Source organism: Nannobrachium achirus (genome assembly GCF_963921795.1).
Source record: "Nannobrachium achirus genome assembly, chromosome: 7".
NCBI lineage: Eukaryota > Metazoa > Chordata > Actinopteri > Myctophiformes > Myctophidae > Nannobrachium > Nannobrachium achirus.
The window spans coordinates 68,464,375-68,484,629 of record NC_137816.1 but is presented as its reverse complement, the minus strand read 5'-3'; the positions used below and the strand labels follow the sequence as shown (position 1 = coordinate 68,484,629).

General features: G+C 42.4%; 1 protein-coding gene across 7 annotated transcripts in view; it reads right to left on the bottom strand.

Annotated features, from left to right (window-relative positions):
• Window positions 1-20,255, bottom strand: part of cttn (cortactin) — a 44,922-nt gene that overhangs the window by 9,219 nt on the left and 15,448 nt on the right. For all 7 annotated transcript variants that reach the window (XR_013962215.1, XR_013962216.1, XR_013962217.1 and 4 more), the window contains exons 7-13: window positions 19,732-19,842; window positions 16,385-16,495; window positions 15,019-15,129; window positions 7,580-7,635; window positions 4,363-4,432; window positions 1,651-1,991; window positions 380-488 (exon numbers count right to left, since the gene is read on the bottom strand). Coding sequence is in view for 1 of the 7 variants with exons in the window: in XM_080730724.1 (XP_080586850.1) it covers window positions 380-488; window positions 1,651-1,991; window positions 4,363-4,432; window positions 7,580-7,635; window positions 15,019-15,129; window positions 16,385-16,495; window positions 19,732-19,842 (909 nt within the window). In the remaining 6 variants the exon portion in view is untranslated. The remainder of the gene's footprint in view (window positions 1-379; window positions 489-1,650; window positions 1,992-4,362; window positions 4,433-7,579; window positions 7,636-15,018; window positions 15,130-16,384; window positions 16,496-19,731; window positions 19,843-20,255) is intronic.

Genomic DNA, 20,255 nt, shown 5'->3' with positions numbered 1-20,255 from the left:
CATTTAATGATTTCCTTTATCCTCATCTAATCTTGCGCTAATGCACACACCTGTTTTCGCCAGGTTTTAAGGCCTAGTAGGCTTTTCAGAAGTTAATTCAACGTTTTCCCTTTAATGATTTCCTTTATCGTTATCTTGCGCTAATGCACGCAACTGTTTTCGCCAGGTTTTAAGGTCTTAAACTCTTATGGTTGTTTCTCATAAGCTCGCGACCCTCCTTGCCCATCGGCCCACACCGTTGTGCTTAGGTTCACCGGGAAATATGCGGTCGTGGTAGAGGGTTAGGGTTAGAAACAGGGTCCTATAGGTTCTAAAGTGTTCTATATATAGGGTTCTATAAGGGTCTATATAGGGTTCTATAGGGTCCATAGGGTCTCACCTGTTGCCGCTACGCTCTCATCAGGGTTCTGGTAGAGCTCCTCCTCCTTGACCACAGGCTCCGCCTCCTTCTCCCCGTTCTCCTCCACAGCCTCGTAGACTGCAGCCTCCTGATATGGACACCAGGGGGAGACATTTCACCTCACATTAAACCACTGCTGCTGAGGGGTGTGTGTGTGTGTGTGTGTGTGTGTGTGTGTGTGTGTGTGTGTGTGTGTGTGTGTGTGTGTGTGTGTGTGTGTGTGTGTGTGTGAGACACCCGACACCACACTGCATGCAGTCCAGAGAAGACTGCGTCTCCCTCTGCTGCATACAAACCTGAAGCTATTTCTTCATAGTATTAGCTGGTTAGCTATTTCTCCTGCCGTTTCCCCCCTTAAAGGTATATTCAGTGATTGTATTTTATTCAAATAAAAATATAATTGGTACATTTTCCATTCATTCTCCTCACTAGAATGTGTGCTGACCATATAAGGACTTCCACCATGGCCCGCGTTACGGGCATAGCTAGATTCTGTTTTCAGAGGTGGCCAGCCAGTCCTCGACCAATCAGGGTAGAGTATGGCCGTAGTTATGTTATGATGTTTAGTTAGGTTGCAGTCTGGTTCTGGTACACTGGACAGACACGCAGCGTGCCGTGACAGACAGCTAGCTAAAGCTGCTAGCCACGCCTCCGCCGATCTACAAGCCCACAGCCCGTCAATGATGCAATGTGGTGAGGGCTTGTAGCTTAGCTTAGCTCCCAGCCTGTTATAGCTGATTATGCGCACATATTATGTGTTTATTATTGTACAACTATACATTATTTAATATAATTATATATTATATAACATATTCAACTATTTTCGAAAATCTTATTAAAAAAAAGGATATTCCCTCTAAATATTATAATTTAGAGGGAAACTGACAGCTCTAACTCAGCCGTGGCAGAGCACCGTTAACCAGAGTAAACACGCCTGTAGCCGGGTTGGGCAGAACATTTGTCAAGAACCAAATGTCCCTCCAAGTATAGTAGAATGTGAGGAGTAGACTGTGTGAGTTACATTATAAACGGAAATACTATTTAGACCCTCCAGGCCAGCAGAAGGCAGCTTCCACTTGCCCGTTTGGGCCAGTAAAACTAATGCCATTACACAAAGAAAAGCCCTAACCATAACATTATTTTCCTGTGATGTTGTGTAATGATTTTGCCCGGACATTTTCTAGCCCAAAAAGGTGTCAACCTTCTTCACACAGATATGGGAGGTAAAGCGGAGTCTTGCCATTTCTCACCTGCTTTATGGTGGGAGGAGCTTCAGCTGGCTGACTGACAGGTGGGGTGGGGCTGGGGGTGGGGCTTGGGGCGGCGGCGGGGGGGGCAGGGGAGGGGGCTTTGGGGGGCGTGGCCTCCAGCTTGCGGCGCGCCTCCTCTTCTTCCTCCTCCTGCCTCCCTTTGGCCAGACGGGCCTCCTCTTCCTCCTGCCTCCCTTTGGCCAGACGGGCCTCCTCCTGCTCCTGACGCTCCTTGGCGTTCCGTCGGGCTCGCTCCTCCTCCGCTCTCTTCCTGTCCTCCTCCTCCTTCTGCTTGCCCATGTTCTCAAAGCGCGCCTTGATGCTGCCCGTGCTGCTGCCCTCTGGTGTGGGGACACAGACATTAACACATTAACCTCTTGAACCCCATTGAAAGGTGTTGACCTCTGAACAGCTGTCAATAAATCAATAGAGACCAAATCAAACTACAATGTCATTGTTGATTATTGTTACAGTGGGCCTACAGCATAGTAATCAGCTGCCACTGTACTTCTCATCCATACATTACTCATACAGTACAGTATTATCACTACTTATTGTTTTTATCATTTTTCACCCTATACTTTAACATTACTAATATTACAGCACTACTCTCACTAAAACATCTGTAGAGTTTACATAGTTTGGAATATAGCCATACAATTTTGCCTATCAATTGATGACACCTTGGTGAACAATTTCTCTATTCACTATATATGTTTTCAATGAGGTCTTGAGGCTCATTCACTATTCAGAAGGCACATTTTTCATAGGCGGAAGTCTTTTTCAATCATCTTTTCCTTGGTAAATGATCACAGCAGGACAATGTGGTAAGAGAAATGTGATGTTTTACACTGCATTTGTGAATTTTCAGGGGTTAGCTGACATTTGGTGAGTCAAGAGTAACCACAATCATTGTAGTTTTGTGTCCACAACTGTTCCAATTTGGGCATACATTTTAGGCGGATTTTCCCCCTGGACCCCCCTGGGGCAACCTGGAATCTGTGTCACTTTTTAACCCCCATTATCTTATGCTTTAGCCATTAAAACATAGCACTGCGAACTTGTAGATCTGCTTTTTTTCATGATTTTGTTTGTGCAAATCTTTGAATATACACATACATATATATATATATATACATATATATATATATATATATATATATATATATATATATATACATATATATATATATATATACACATATATATATATATATATATATATATATATATATATATATATATATATATATATTTAACTGAACATTTGTAAGTCAAATATTTGCTTCTGGGGGGGCCAGGAGTTTTCAAAGTGGGTGACGGGGCACCCTGGGGTGCCGCGACGGCAGTCCAGGGGTGCCACGAGATCATTTGATAATATTTGGACACTTGAAGAAATATTTTCATATCATTTTAAACTTGAAGTACAAAGTTATTTTCAGTCAGTTCTAACCAGAATGGCTGTTATCTCAACGTTTTCCTCGCAACATAATCACTAAAATATCGTCACTGTCGGGCAGAAACCTCTGTCGCACAAAACTAGTGAAAACAGCCGACTACTAGTGTCTACAAGCACACAACGCCTCGCATCGTGAGGCGTTGTGTGCTTGTAGATCTGCCGTTTTCACTAGTTTAGTACATTTTATAGATGATAAATACAAAACGAACGGTTTTGGACATTCAAGGTTTCCACCCGACAACGACAATATGCTATAAATATAAGGTGCTGGGAGTGGAAATTATAATGTAGGGGTGCCTCGGATTTAAAAAGATATGTATGGGGTGCCCTGAGACAAAAAAGTTTGGGAACCCCTGATATAACTTTTCCAAAACTTTTCCAGAATATTTAACCCGATTTCCAGGACTATATAACAATAATTCAGCTCAATAACAAGTCGCTTACTCCTATGCTCAATGCCCAAAGACAGGTAGTGTATGCCAGTGGTTCTCAACCTTTTCAGGCCGTGACCCCTGAAATAATCATGTCTTAACTGGGGACCCCGGCATCCTGACGAGCACTAAGAGTTGAGGAATTTTGTATAACACGTTTCTATTGTGAAAATAGCAGATCTACATGTAGATCTGCTATTTTCACAATTTCTGCCTCTATATATTTGACAATTTGGCCCATGTTTAATTTGTCATTTCAGAGGTATTAACTCATTTGCTGCCATTTAACAATACCTTCGTACTCTCCCCCTGTCTCCATAGACTTCCATGTAATTCATAGTGCACGGATCATGCACACCCATGCCTAGATAATGCACCACGTGTGTCCACATTGCTCACAGCTTTCAAACAAAAAAATCCGAATGGAAATCCGTTCAGGCATTCATGAGATAGCAGCCATTATGTTTTCCTAAAATGTAAACAAAGATGGCTGCCATGTTTGAAAGATGGGGTTGCTATGGGGGTTAAACTTGCTATCATGCCTACTACATTTTTTGGGGTCAAAATTTCCGGGTTCTACGGGCATGGCAGGGCGGTACAACAGGATTTTTTCGGGATTTTCGGCCATAGCAGCAAATGAGTTAACACAATCAATAACCAAAGACAATGCATAGCTATTTTTTCCAGGACCTTCCAGGACCCTTGATCAATTCCAAAACCTTTCCAGTACTGGAAAAATATTTTTCTAATTTCAAAATATTTCCAGGAATTTCATGTCCGTGGGAACCCTCTGGGTTCATCTGGAAGGACTCTTGCTCTCACCTGCTTCCACAGCCTTGGTCTTCTGGTAGGCTGAGCTGGGCTTGTCCACCTCCTCAAAGGTCCCAGCGCTCTGAAACACAGTTCAGGACAAACTCAGGAATCAAACATAAAAACTAGAACTGACAAAACAGTGTAGGTACAGTAACTGACATAAAAATACAGATGAGGCTTTATGCAAAAAAGATAAACAACTGTAGTTTAAAGTGTGTTTAACAAAAAGATTGCTTTGGACCAGTTTTAAGCCCTGTTTCTACAAGCTCCAAAAAACATGTGTTTATTAGTAGCGCATGAGGATGCAAGCTTTAGTGTAGAAGTGCACAAGCAGGGACCTCCACTGAGAAGCACCCAGGCAGACACAGAACCAAGGGCGTTGACAGAGGACTGCAACCCGTTGAGTGACCTCTAGACCTACTGCACATAAACAGAGCTGCTGTCTTTATATGTATGGCTGTCACAATTATTACATAATCGTCTAATCGCAATTATTTGACATAATCGCGATTATTTTTCATAATCGTCATATCGTTTCCATGTTGAAAATTGTTCATGTTCATGCATTTTTTTTTTAAGTAAAAAATAGTGGAAATACCAGATCACCTAGCTCACAACGCCTCGCGACACGTTGTGAGCTTGTAGATCGGCTATTTCCACTATCAATGTTCTTTTTTAAGTATAAAGTTGTCAAATATGTCAGTAATTTCTTTGTATATTTAGGTTATGTGTCATATCTACCATGTGCAAATTCAAAGCCTAAAAGTCAAACAGAAATGTAATTGTCAAAGACAAAAACAAAAACACAATTAAATTGTTAATCGCAATTATTTGAGTGACAATTATTCGTCATGTAAAATGTCATAATCGTGACAGCCCTATTTATATGCATTTTAAATCTGAGGCTTTTGTTCCTGTAGATCAGGGCTATGCAACCTTAGGCAGGGTGCCAACATTGGCACAGGGGAGGAGGGTGATCACTGACACACTGGCAGCAGTGTGGGTTCATATTTTAGAGAAAATAAAAGATGAGCGTTAAAATGTTTTCATTTACTTCTTTCTATCGTTTAGTGATTTTAATGATTTTGATTTGCATGCATGCAAGTGTCTAAATATGTATTTTTAGACACAATAAGCCCATTCCCAAGATGCACTGCAATCTTCCATGGGCAGATGTGACTTATGGAGGCTGGGGTAAATAGTAACAAAGACATTGCCGGCTTAGTGCGTCTAAAAATACATATTTAGCCACTTGTACGCATGCCTCCACCCACTGACATCAAAATACTAAAATCACTAAAACAATAGAAAGCAGAAAATGAAAACATTTTAACACTCATCTTTTCTTTTCTCTAATCACAATCTAAAATATGAACCCTCGTTGTAAAAAAACTAAAGTTGTCCTTTAAACAATTGGTCAATTAAATTAAGTCAACTAATTTACAGCAAATTACATCCTGCATATAAGTCTGGTACATTCATTAAAACTCTGAACTCTGACAGGGGAGGGGGTCGGGGAGATAGGTGGGTTGCTGGTTATCCTGCCAATTAAAATAAGTCAGAATGTTTGTGGGGTGTCATTAGAATTTATGTTGACATGGCACACAGACTATCTAGACCAGGGGTCTTCAACGTTTTCAGGCCAAGGACCCCTTAGTTGAGAGAGAGATGAAGCAGGGACCCCCACTACCTGTTCATAGATTCCATATAGTTTCATCGTTTGACTGCACAGTCATCAGTGTATTTTGGATTCATGTCAATTTGTGTTTTCAGATATTTAACCACTTGAACCGTCAATACTTAATAAACTTGACCTTTCACTCCATCTAGTAATCGCGTGTGTGCCTCATGTGATTCTTTGGGCTCACCAGAGGATTGCAGAGGCCATTTTTGCTCCTTTTCTCCTCTACATCAAAGCTTTTTGCCAAAAATAGCAGATCTACAAGCTCACAACGCCTCGCAGCGCGAGGCGCTGTGAGCTTGTAGATCTGCTATTTTTGGCTAAAGTTCTCCGAATATACGGCGGTTAATATAAAAAAGGAGGGAAAAAAGCTTCTATCACACAAAGATTTGGAGGACCCCCTGTAGTAACTCTGAGGACCCCCTAGGGGTCCCGGACCCCCTGTTGAAGACCCCTGATCTAGACAATAAAAACATGGCACTTCATTTCAAAAAGGTTGCTGACCCTGCTGTAGACTATACTACTTCAATAGTTTAGAGAAAAAAATAAGTGCTGCTATTTGTTCCAAAGTGCTGCAAAGGATTGCTGCTATTTGTTTCACAAATCTTTACACCCTGTATAAATAACATGTGACACAGCTCTGTTTACACAATGCTGTACCCCCTCCAACTGTTTATATTATATTCCCCATTTTCAACAGTTTTTATTATATTTCTGACACTTGCTTTGGCAATGTCAACCTGTGTTTTCTCATGTCAATAAAACTCCTTTGAATTGAATTGACAGAGAAAGAGATTAATTAATTGCTTTATCCAAGTAAACATGGTGTTTTCATCTGGAGAAAGCTGCTCAAGTATAGAGACAGAACGTGTGTGATCGAACATTTTACTTTACCCCGCCCATCTTCACGTGCACACAGATGTGTGCACATACAGCTGGCTACCGTTTGGACCCAGCTGGACATTGTATACACTAGGGCATTCACGAATAGTGAGTTTTAGTATTCGAATTATTCAACCTCAAAGTATTCGAATAGTCGATCTACTATTCTACAATCTACATGCTCGATCTACATGCTCACAACGCCTCGCATTGCGAGGCGTTGTGAGCATGTAGATCTGCTATATTCACAATATTTATCTGTGGAACCGAGTCACATTAAATGTAATACCTACAATTCCAAGTGCTTGTCAGGGTGGGGGTCGCCAGTTCAAATATGTTTATTTAGGGGGTCACGGCCTAAAAAGGTTTGAGAACCCCTGGTATAGAGCATTAACAAATTCATCCACCAGGGGCACTGACAACTCATTCTTATGACTTCCTATCTAGCCAGGCTTTATAAACTAAACTATATATTTTTTTTTAAAGAGAAAACAATAAAAATAAAAAAATAAAATAAGCGAATATGCGACTTCGGTGAACAAAGCTGAATAGTGACCTTGATATTCGAATATTCGAATATTTGGTGAATGCCCTACTATACACTACACACATGCATGTACACGTCAGTTTGTGTGCGCACGCCCATACACACACACCCCTTACCTTATCCATCCTGTCCTTCTGGACCCCAAACTTCCCTCCAAATCCGTGTGAATAATCTGGGAAATATAAATACAAAAATACATAATATTAATAATGTGTGAATATAAATAAATAGATCAGGTGATTTAACCCATTTAGGCCTAGAATTATTGAATGCTTTAACCAGTGAAAAATAGCAGATATACAAGCTCACAGCGTGGCACCGAGTGCCGCACTGCGAGCTTGTAGATCTGCTATTTGTGAAAAAGTTGTGAAAATGTGTGCAAATCTTTGAATATATGTATTTTGAAAGCGAACGCTTGTAACTCAAATTTTGCTTCTGGGGGGTCCCTGGAACTAAATATTTTGAGATGGGGGTCCGTGACCAAATAAATATCATTTTGGGGGTCCTTCACATGAAAAGGTTTGAGAACCCTGACATAGTAGTCCCCCAAGAAGAGACTAACTGAGCTCCATTTAAGAGAAAAGGACCTTTTCTTTGACGATGGCTGGCCAGATTGCTGACATAGAAACATGGGTTTTTCAAAAAACCTTAGAAGGATTCAAAAGACTCAAAAGATTTCAAAAATAGCAGATCTACAAGCTCGCTGCGAGCTTGTATATCTGCTATTTTTCAATAGTTAAAGCATAAAATAATGATACACAATACTGTGTACCCGTTCTGAATGAATAAAAGGTCATGGTGTTGTAGCTCAGTCCACGGCTATCTTAACTCCTTTATGATCCAAACAGATCAAACAGAAAGTCTGTTCTGTGGATCAAAACCATGCTCTGGTATTTCATCGATGGCGTGCAGAAACCTCATACCGTATCTCTATGTTTCAACTTGTTATGTCATAAATTAACGAAGGGTGTACATTTTCATCATACAAGAGGGTCACGCAAAAGCTGTGAAAATAGCAGATGCACAAGCTCACAACGTGTCGCACCTTGATCGCCTATTTGCACTCTTTTAAATAATAATAATTAAAGAAAGGAGAACTAAATTGGACAGAAGGTTTCAACTGGACGGCAGTGATTCCAGAGCTGAATGGATCTGAGACAGGGTGGTGAACCTTCTGGGATCAGATCTGAGACAGGGTGGTGAACCTTCTGGGATCAGATCTGAGACAGGGTGGTGAACCTTCTGGGATCAGATCTGAGACAGGGTGGTGAACCTTCTGGGATCAGAGCCTGTTTCAGCTCTGCAGGTAGGGCTGTCACAATATGACATTTTACATGACCATTAATTGTCACTCAAATAATTGGCGATTAACGATTTAATTGTGTTTTTGTCGTTGATAATTACATTTCTGTTTGCCTTTTAGGCTTTGAAGTTGTACATGGTAGATATGACACATAACCTAAATATACAAAGAAATTACTGACATATTTGACAACTTACTGTCTACTATCAAAAACTACTACTATCAAAAAATAACTTTGATAGTGGAAATAGCAGATCTACAAGCTCACAACGCGTCGCGATGCGACGCGTTGTGAGCTTGTAGATCTGCTATTTCCACTATTTCGGAAAATTTTTCAACATTCACGATTATGACGATTATGACAAAATAATTGCGATAATGTCAAATTATCACGATTAGACGATTATGTAATAATTGTGACAGCCCTTCAGACAGTGATTCTGTGGTTGGAGCAGAGGTGACGCAACAAGCACAAAAACACAGGACAACATAAGGACAAGACAAGACATGACAAGACAAGACAAGACAAGACAATAGAAAACAGCAGGAGGGCTGAGGAGAGGAGAATGTTGGCATTCAGCGATCATTGGGATCACAACAGCTCTGCAGGCCAGGTCTGTGGTTGGGAGGGAGGGTGGGTCAGCCATGTGTGTGTTTATTATACAGGGTTCCCATACATGTTTACCAATTTATTTTCAAAACTTTTCCAAATTCTTTCCAGAATATTTAACCCGATTTCCAGGACTATATAACAATAATTAATCTCAATAACGAGTCGCTTACTCCTATGCGCAATGCCCAAAGACAGGTAGTGTATGCCAGTGGTTCTCAACCTTTTCAGGCCGTGACCCCCGAAATCATATTTGAACTGGGGACCCCCCCCATCCCCCACCCTGATGAGCACTAAGAGTTGAGGAATTTTGTATAACACGGTTTTATTGTGAAAATAGCAGATCTACATGCTCACAACGCCTTGCATGTAGATCTGCTATTTTCACAATTTCTGCCTCTAATATTTGACGATTTGGCCAAAGTTTAATTTGTCATTTCAGAGGTATTAACAAAATCAATAACCAAAGACAATGCATAGCTATTTTTCCCAGGACCTTCCAGGACCCTTGATCAATTCCAAAACGTTTCCAGTACTGGAAAAATATTTTTCTAATTTCAAAATATTTCCAGGAATTTCATGACCGTGGGAACCCTGATTATAAAATTTAAATGTTAGCAACATAACAGGTGGGTGTGCGTGCGAGTGTGAAACATAGCAGGTAGAGTTTCTTCCATGCCAGTATGGGGATCAGCTGTCCATACAGCCTAAAATGCTGGTATATTGGTATCGACCAAGTATGACATTCTATGCCATTCTGACACCATGCAATTTATCACATGATATTGTAATTGTAGAACGTTTCAGTTAATTAGGGATGGGTATTGGCAAGAACTTGACGATGCCATACGTATCAGAACACTTGGGTCACGATAAAATTGTATCACGATATATTGCGGTTCGATACGTATTGCGATATACAACTGAATTAACTTTCTGTGAGCTTCTCCATGTGTTTGGGGAGGGGGCGGGGGGCTAGGTTTAGGGAGGTTTAGGGGGGTTTAAGGGGGGGTTCAGTGCCTTTCTGAGAGCCATGCTGAGACAGGTTCTCCATGTGTTCATAGCCCAGAGCACAGCGGTCCTGTTTGTCACCATCTGACCCGTACTGAGGTCCAAACCCACGCTTATAGTCTGAAACATAGAGACACACATAGAGACATACAGAGAGACACAGAGCCATAGAGACACACCGAGACACACAGAGATACATAGATACACATGGATATACATAGAGACGGACACACATACACTGTATAACAGAGACACAGATACAGACAGACACACAGCTGGTATTCCTGCTAGGACTCAAGACACAGAGAAACAAGACATAGAAACCTGAACAACATTCTACACATAGAAAGTCCATTTCTTATTTTTATCTGAGACAAATGTATGAAGATACAACATCCCAATAGGAGCCACTAGAGGTGAAATGGTCTTCAAACCCTACAGATGGTCTCCTACAGTAAAGTGGACGCCGTTTGATCTCGCAAGCGTCCAAAGTTTACTGGTGCAGGATCCCGCAAGAGTGTGTTGCTGGGGTCGATAATGAAGTACGTGTTCTATTGATTTGTCTGACCATCTTGGGAGTATTGTGTGTCTTTGTGAGGATGAGGTCCAGTATTCTGTTCAGTGAGCCTAGAGCTACAGAATGGATCAGAAGCTGTGTTCACCTTCACTCTCTCACTGGAATGAATAATAACACTGCAACCTGATTCCTGCCTCATGAAATAAAAGCCTCCGCCTTCTTCAGATATGGGAAGTAAACTAGTGATGTGTCGTTCATGAGTGATTCGTTCATAAGAATCGAATCATTAGCATGACTCGTGAACGATTCGTTCAAATCCCTGAAACGGGTCGTTCACACTTTCGTTCACACCCCCGCCCCTCCCACTAATAGCCCCCTCCCGCGATTGTGTTTTTCACGGGACGATCGCGCTATGAACGAATCATTTGAACAAATTATTTGAATGGATCATTTGAACGGATCATTACCGTGAACGAAATGATCCGTTCACTGAAATGAACGGGATTGCCCATCACTAAAGTAAACCAGAGATGGCATGTCTTTATTGACATGAGGGGGGGGGGGGGGGGGGGGGGTTCTACAAACAACACTACATGTTTGTTAGCTGCCACAACATTACCACTTGAACTGTGAGTCCCTGTTATGGGACAACACACATTCTGTGAAAACAGCAGATCTACAAGTTTGCAAGGCTTAGTTACCAGTGCTGGTAAGCTAGAAATGAAAGATATTTTTTTTTAACACAGTATAAGTTCCATTTGAAGTGTCTGTACATGAGAAGGCTGCATTCATTGTTAGCAGCAGTAAAGCCATGTGCTACAGTAATGTGTTCCTCCACCACAATGAGGAAGTTATCAACCTCCAACTACCAGCCACACTGTGACCACATCAGAGCCATAGGAGGAAGTGAAACCAAAGACATTTAATACACCAGATAGGGCAGCCTGGTTGGATCCACTACAGTGCAAGATGGTCCACAAATCCTACAAACAGCCTCCTAAAGTACCATGCATAGTAGTACATAAGAACCACAGGAATACATAAGCAACGGAGGGTGAGACAAATTCCGTCCGGTTGATCCGGTCTGTCTCCCAAGCCTCCGTACTCCGGATGATTTAGATCCGTATACGGACGCTTACGGACAGCACCCAACTGGACGGACTGAACGTACAAGATGTATATCTGTAGCAAGAAGTACCCATGGCCACCGTTATAAAACATAGGCGCAGTAGTGATTAAAATTACTTTAACTCTGCTCTAACAGCGGTTCACAAACTGTGTGTCCCAATAATAAATATATTTGATCAAGAAACGGAAAAAAGGTCGTTACACAACCACTTGAAGAGGACGCCTCGACTCCTCACTCATCACGCATCAACAGTCATCAGCTGAGCACAGACAGCGAGGCACACACAAGAAGAGATGATGATGCGGCTCATTTATTACTTGGGAATTATGTTCAATATATGAGCGGGTGTGTACGTGTGTTTTGTTATAATTAGCCTTCTCCGGGTCCGCATCCATGTGGTTAAACTTGTACCCATTTACGGCGATAATGTTGCCGACAGACAGCAGATCCAGTCCAGACTGTTACCACGTATTTATACTGTACCAAACATCACGGCGGGTCAAAGATCTGTGGTTCTACATATTTTGGCTAAATGCTTCGGTTTTTACACGTGTGAGAACCACCTTCATGTGGCGCGCGGACGCAAACGGGAGCAGAATTGGAGCGGAGAGCGGGTCGGCACATAAATAACGTGCATGTCTACTATGCATGGCAACAGAGTTACCGTACGTAGTTCCTCACCCAAAACGTACACAAAATCAACCATACGTAACTATAAATGGCCCTTAAGTGGGCACCGGCGTCTTGACAACAAATCTTGCGCACGTTCTAGATCCAAACGTTCTGTTTACTGGTTCTAGATCCAAACGTTCTGTTTACTGGTTCTAGATCCAAACGTTCTGTTTACTGGTTCTAGATCCAAACGTTTTGTTTACTGGTTCTAGATCCAAACGTTCTGTTTACTGGTTCTAGATCCAAACGTTCTGTTTACTGGTTCTAGATCCAAACGTTCTGTTTACTGGTTCTAGATCCAAACGTTCTGTTTACTGGTTCTAGATCCAAACGTTCTGTTTACTGGTTCTAGATCCAAACGTTCTGTTTACTGGTTATAGATCCAAACGTTCTGTTTACTGGTTCTAGATCCAAACGTTCTGTTTACTGGTTATAGATCCAAACGTTCTGTTTACTGGTTATAGATCCCAGGTTGCTGGGACAAAGAGAGGGCGATAATAAAGTTTATTTTCTCCTTATTTGTGTCGCGGAAAGAAGTCACTTTAGTATGACAATGTCGGGAATATTATATGGCTTGTACAGCTCACAACGCGTTGTGAGCTTGTAGATCGGCTAAGACCCTTACAGGTCTGTAACTCTGAGAGTGGACAAATGGAACCAAATGGACCCTTACGGGTCTGTAACTCTGGGAGTGGACAACTAAACTGACCTTTAAGGGTCCATTTGGTTCCATTTGTCCACTAAGAATCTTTCAGTGTAGATTATGGTCCCAGAGGTATAAAATAAATCATTAAATGTGGGTCTGTAGTCTAATGAAAGATACATTTTATAAAGGCCTACTTCGTCTATGTGCTATGAAACATGCTAACAGTTTATTTTTATGCGTGAATTCATTTCTCTTCCATTCTGACTTGGCCTACATGTTAGGCCACTGATGACCCAGTTACAAGCAATTAAAAATAAGTAATTAAAAGCAATATCAGGGGTGACCCAACAGCTGCATGGTTAGGCTGCATAGCACTTCAACAGAACATAATAGAGGCCATTATGTATTATGCATGTATGGATTAAATATTTAAAATCCGTGATTTGTTTCCAGTCTACTTCCATTCACGCCTCTTCTCAGGTTGCCAAACTACTAATTGACATTTGTGCAGCTCATGAGCTGCTCACAACGTGAGGAGCCCTGGTGTCATGAATTCAGGGACCGATCTACAAGCTCTCAACGCCTCGCACTGCGAGGCGTTGAGAGCTTGTAGATCTGCTATTTTTGGCTAAAGTTCTCCTCAGAATAGGGATGCGAGGGTTCAAGTTGTTCAAAATAACTATCCTATCACACAAGGATTTGGTGCCCCCCCCTCCTGTAGTAACTCTGAGGACCCGCTAGGGTTCCCGGACCCCCTGTTGAAGACCACTGCACTAAACAATCTGCTTCACCGCCCCGTCAATAGGATGGTTTTCCGTTAGCTCTGGTCCAGAGAGACCTGTCGCTAAACGACTAGACCGCGATTTCTCAGCCCCTACGAGCGCTCAACTTGAGTCAAAATAAACTAAACTACTTCACTACTCACCAAACCAAAGGTCGTTTTGCGTTGTTGAAAGTCTATTCTCCACGGTGGTGAACCCCTCAGCACCCCACCCACTCTGTAAAATACATTATTGTTGTCATGAAATAAAACGCACCCACCTCGAGCCACCCAGCGGCCACCGCAGACACAACGGTTCACAACCCGGAAATAAGCGTCGGTCGGTCGAGTTGGATGCGTTTTATTTCATGAAAGAAATGGGTGGGTTTGGTGCTGAGAGGTTCCCCACCGCGGAGAATAGACTTTCAACAACGCAAAACTACCTTTGGTTTGGTGACTCCACCTAAACCCTTAGCACTACTGAAAAATCAATGACCATACATGAAGCTAGTTAGCATTGTTTTTTAGGTTTTTTGATTATATTGTGTTTTTTCTAGATAGATATCAATTTGCATTTGTTATATTGCTGTTGATGTACTGACATATTATCTTGTTTATTACTGTGATGTTTTTATCTGCTTATTGCAAGTCGCTTTGGATTAAAAGCGTCTGCTAAATGCCTAAACTGTAAACTATGCCTAAACTGTGATTTGTGAAGTACTTTAGTTTATTTTGACTCAAGTTGAGCGCTGGTAGGGGCTGAGAAATCCCGGTCTAGTCCTTTATCAAAGGGTCTGTCAGAGTGTCAGTGCAGCTGACTCTCTGGACCAAAGCTAGTTTTCCGTGTACAGTTAGGTCTTTGTGATATGTGCATGTTGTGTTACATGGATGTGTGTTGACGTCGTACCTTTCTGGGACTCGTGCAGCTGTAGTTTCTCCTGGTGGTCCCATCCCAGAGCAGACTTATCCTGTCTGTCCGTCTGCACGCCAAACTTACCCCCGAAACCCTTCACGTAGTCTGTACACACACACACACACACACACACACACACACACACACACACACACACACACACACACACACACACACACACACACACACACACACACACACACACACACACACACACACACACACACACACACACACACACACACACACACACACACACACACACACACACACACACACACACACACACACACACACACACACAGGAATATAACACTCATAAATGGAGAGGCATTATCTTTTATTTTAAAAGCGTCATGGGTCATGGCTGGCTGCCACATCATTTCACATTATCTGATGATCAACCGGAGCCAAACAGACAAACCCAGACCTCTGTGTTCATTCTATCCTGATAAGAGTGTCTGTCTGCCTTGGGTCATTTAGGGTCACTTGACCTTTGGTACGATAGATCTTTGAGGGCACACAAGGTCAAATGGCAGGGCAGGAAGGCCATCAGATTAAACTTTACATACGGAAAATTATGAATCTAATACTGCATCTTTAACACATGTGTGTGTTATAGATGTGATCTACAAGGTACAGCTTAGCCAATCAGAGAAGAAAGCATGTGTGGTGTTCTGAACAAGAAGCTACAGGCACAGCATCTCAGCTATGTGTGTGTGTGTGCGTCACACCAAATTCTGGGCCCTGGGTAAAGGGATTCACTGCGGGCCCCCCAAGAATGTTAACTATTGAAAAATAGCAGATATGCACCGAGTGCCGCGCTGCAAGCTTGTATATCTGCTATTTTTGAAAAAACGTGAAAATGTGTGCAAGAAACCTATGTCAAGGACCCCCAAGATGATATGTATTTGGCCACGGACCCCGATCTCAAAATATTTAGTTCCAGGGACCCCCAGAAGCAGAATTTGAGTTAGAAATGTTTGCTTAAAAAATACATAATATTCAAAGATTTTCACACATTTTCACAACTTTTCAAAAATAGCAGATCTACAAGCTCGCAGCGCGGCACTCGGTGCCGCGCTGTGAGCTTGTATATCTGCTATTTTTCAATAGATAAAGTTATTAGGGCCCCTACACCTTGGGCCCCGGTAACTCAGTCCCACTTTCCTACCCGTTGTGACGCCCCTGTGTGTGCTCACAACAGGCTTGTAAATGGGCAGGTTTTGGTGCAGAGATATGGTGTAAATGACAAAGGATAATTTGATTTCACAATGAAGTAAAATCAAGCAATCATTATTGCAAGGGTATTCTCTTTTTTATGGCTCCATGCCCAGTGCGTGTGTCATGTGATACCAACCTTTCTGAGACTCGTGCTTGTCCGTCTTGCCCTGGTACTCGAAGCCCATGGCGCTCTTGTCCACTTTGTCCGTCTCCACCCCGAACTTCCCACCGAAACCCTTGGTGTAATCTGATGATGACAATGAATATACATGAATAATAGTGCTTTATTCCAACGCAATGCTTTACATAGACTAGTGCATAACATTCACCCATTCACACACACATTCATTACATTCACACACCGATAGCAGAGGAAACCATGCTTGGCACCAACCTGCTCATCAGGAGCAGTTAGGGGTTCAGTGTCTTGCTCAAGGACTCTTCCACACTAACTCGGGATCGAACTGGGAACCCTTTGTGTTCTAATGACGGAATCTCTACCCCTGAGCCACTGCCGCCCCTAAGGGCAGGGGCTCAAGCCCCCTTTGATGTGTGTGTGTGTGTGTGCACCGGCCTGGTCTCAGCGAGTCAGCACAAGGAGAAAACAACAGAATGTTGCAGAGAGGACTGAACTAAAACACTTTCACATCAAGCACATGTCAGCCTTACACAGCAGCACTATGTGTAAACCATTTCACTGTCACAGACACTTTCTCTAGACCAGGGGTGAGCAATTTCTTTTCCCATGGGGCCACATGAACAACAGAAAATGTTGTGGAGAGCCGGTGCACCCCGCAAACTAGACACATGGCTTTACCTCCGGACTTCAGCAAATAAATACTTGGCAGTAAAAAAAATGGTTGAAAACCCGGCATTCTGCATCTGCTTTTCTTTGTTTAGACACTTTAGCCATTTTTGATGGGTAAGGTAAGGCAGGTGGTCTTGACGTGTGACCAGTCTGACCACCTGCTTGTTATTGAGACAACATCCAATGATCACACACACGTGCTGATGTACACATTGCATCCATGTGTACGTGGTCTGCTCTAGACGGCAGCTGTGGCCAATAAGCTGCTTCTGTTTCTGCTCAAAGTGTTTTTTTCTTCTTCTAATTTCCCCTGATAGGAGTTGACCTCTAAAAAGGATTCTTCTGGGACAAACTGTGTTCAGTAGTGAGTCATAGCAGTAGACGTTTTAGTCTTGATGAAAGTCTATTTGAAATCTATGTCCAAGTCTTGTAGTAAATGGTAAACGGATTTATAGTATATATCACTTTATTCCAAGGAGCTTTACATAGATTGGGTGAATGTGATGGAGGAGGAAACTATGCAAGGCCAGGAACCTCACGGTTCTCCATCTGACCACTCTACCGGCCACTCTACCCCTGATCCACCGCTGCCCGTACTGTAGGCCAGTGATACTCAACTCCGGCCCGTGGGCCGGCACAATTTTGACTGGCCCACCAACTTAATGTTCTCTAGGTCACGCATTCCAACAAGCTATAAACTGAGCAGATTGGACCTTCCATTCCAGAGATACTGTAATGGACAAAACATCTTGAAAGCAAATTTACCTCGATTGCAGCCAGGCAGACAGATCGACGACAACACAGACACATAGCAGACACATGTACATTAGTATGTTTTAGTGTTTGTGTGGAATATGCTAATTGCACAGAATTATTAAAGAGAGAAAATGTATCAAATTACTTTGATTACGGTAGTACAAAATACAAATTGTATCATTGACAGAATATAAATGGATTTCCAAGCCATAAAATAATGCACATTATTCACTTGTCTTATGTTATGTGGAAATAAAGCAAATAAAAGAGAGACGTTTTCAAGTAATATCATTTGTCAACTGGCCCGCGGCCCCTTGACATTTTTGTAATGTGGCCCACTGGCATAGAGGTTTGAGTATCCCTGCTGTAGGGTATGTTTAGTAAGGGGAACATAAGAAAATCTGCGAAGTAAAACCAATAAATGTCTTCACCAATGTGTTTCTAAAGGTGTGTAATAATATGTACTAAAAGGTTGAAATTCAACTCCTGGGGGAAACCTCATACAAAAAATGGTTCGTGTTTGTGTCACATTCATTTACTATACAGGAAAAGAATATAAAAAATAAACATGCTTTAAGTAGCATGTGAGGGGTCAAACTATGGGTTTTTCATGATGCTGAATCCATTGCAAACATTTGTTTTGCACGAAAAACATTCCATGGGCTACAAATGGCCCCTACAAAACGGTGACAAGTGATGATTCATCAATAAACCATCGTTTTGTGGGTCCGTTTTTAGCCCAAGGAATGTTTTTCATGCAAAACAAATGCTTGCAATGGATTCAGTATCATGAAAAAGCCCTAGTTTGACCCCTCACATGATACTTAAAGCATTTTTTTTTTTGTATTTTTTTCCTGTATAGTAAATTAATGGGACACAAACACAAATCAGTTTTTTTTATGAGGTTTCCCCCGGGAGTTGAATTTCAACCTTTTAGTACATATTATTACACACCTTTAGAAACACATTGGTGAAGACATTTCTTGGTAACGATTTAGTTCGCAGATTGGTCAAATATCTTATAAAATACCCTTACTATATGGTAGGCACTAATCCAAAACATATACAAAGCTATTCATCCCACACTGACAACAGCCTATAGGATTTACACAGACAATAATCACACCACATCAATGCAAAGCAGCTGATGAGAGATCCAGTTCAAACAAAGCCCTGAGTATCGCTGATGAAGAAGCATTATGTCTGTTTGTTGCAGCCTGGTTGTGAAAGCAGCCAAACGGCTGAGACTGTAAACTAATGCAGACCTGATGAGTCTGGACCTGCAAGGAGCTGCAAGCTCAGACGCTCCCAGGACATTCTTTAGTGTGTGTGTGTGTGTGTGTGTGTGTGTGTGTGTGTGTGTGTGTGTGTGTGTGTGTGTGTGTGTGAGCGCCACACACACACACACCTATTCACTTCTTTCTACACTGCTCCCCATAGTTTTGTGGGGTCCGTTTTTAGCCCAAGGAATGTTTTTCGGGCAAAACACATGCTTGCAATGGATTCAGAATCATGAAAAAAAAAATGGTTTGACCCAGAAGCAGATTATTTTCCCAGTATAGTAAAGTTAATGAGACACCAACTCTAGCAGCTGATAACACCAATTTAGCTGTGTCTCAGAAAGGGTTATCATACCAAAATATAATCTACAGATATAGAGCTTTTATAAAATGCATGATAACCTTTTGCCACCTTTCCGAGAGCGACATCTCGTATGGCCCATGGACTAAAGGGGGGGGGGGGGGGGGGGGGGGGGGGGGGGCTACGGGGAGCAGTGTAGAAAAGTGTGGCAAGCGTGTGTTCTGTCCTGGTTGACAGGGAGGTGGGGTGGAGAGGAGAGGAGAGGAGAGGAGAGGAGAGGAGAGGAGAGGAGAGGAGAGGAGAGGAGAGGAGAGGAGGAGAGGAAGAAGACTACAAACCTTTCTGTGAGTCGTGTTTCTCCGTCTTGCCCTGGTAGTCGAAGCCCATGGCACTCTGGTCCACGCGGTCGGCCTGCACCCCGTAGCGACCCCCGAACCCTGTGGAGTAGTCTGCACAGCAACATAAACCACCGTTACTAAAAGACTCATTTTGACTTTGAGCACCCTGAGCTTGTAGATCGGCTACTTTCGGTGTAATTAATCATCCAGGCTGTGATAGGCTGGAAGGCACCAGGCCACAGACAGAGGCAGACCAAACAGTGATCACAGATCTACAAGTCAACCACTCATCAAATCCTTACAGGCACACTTTGTGAGTTTGTGTATTTTCTTTCATTCAGAACAGAAACATGACATTCGCTGGTCATCAGTGCTTTTGAGTTAGATTACGAGATAAATGCACTTTTGTGAATCTCATAACACTGGCCTGCAATAAGGAAACCAGACGTCCTGATCATGTTATCTCCCGTTGCATTGTGGGAATTGGAGTGTTTCTCTTCAGCCGCGGCTGCCCCAGTCATCAA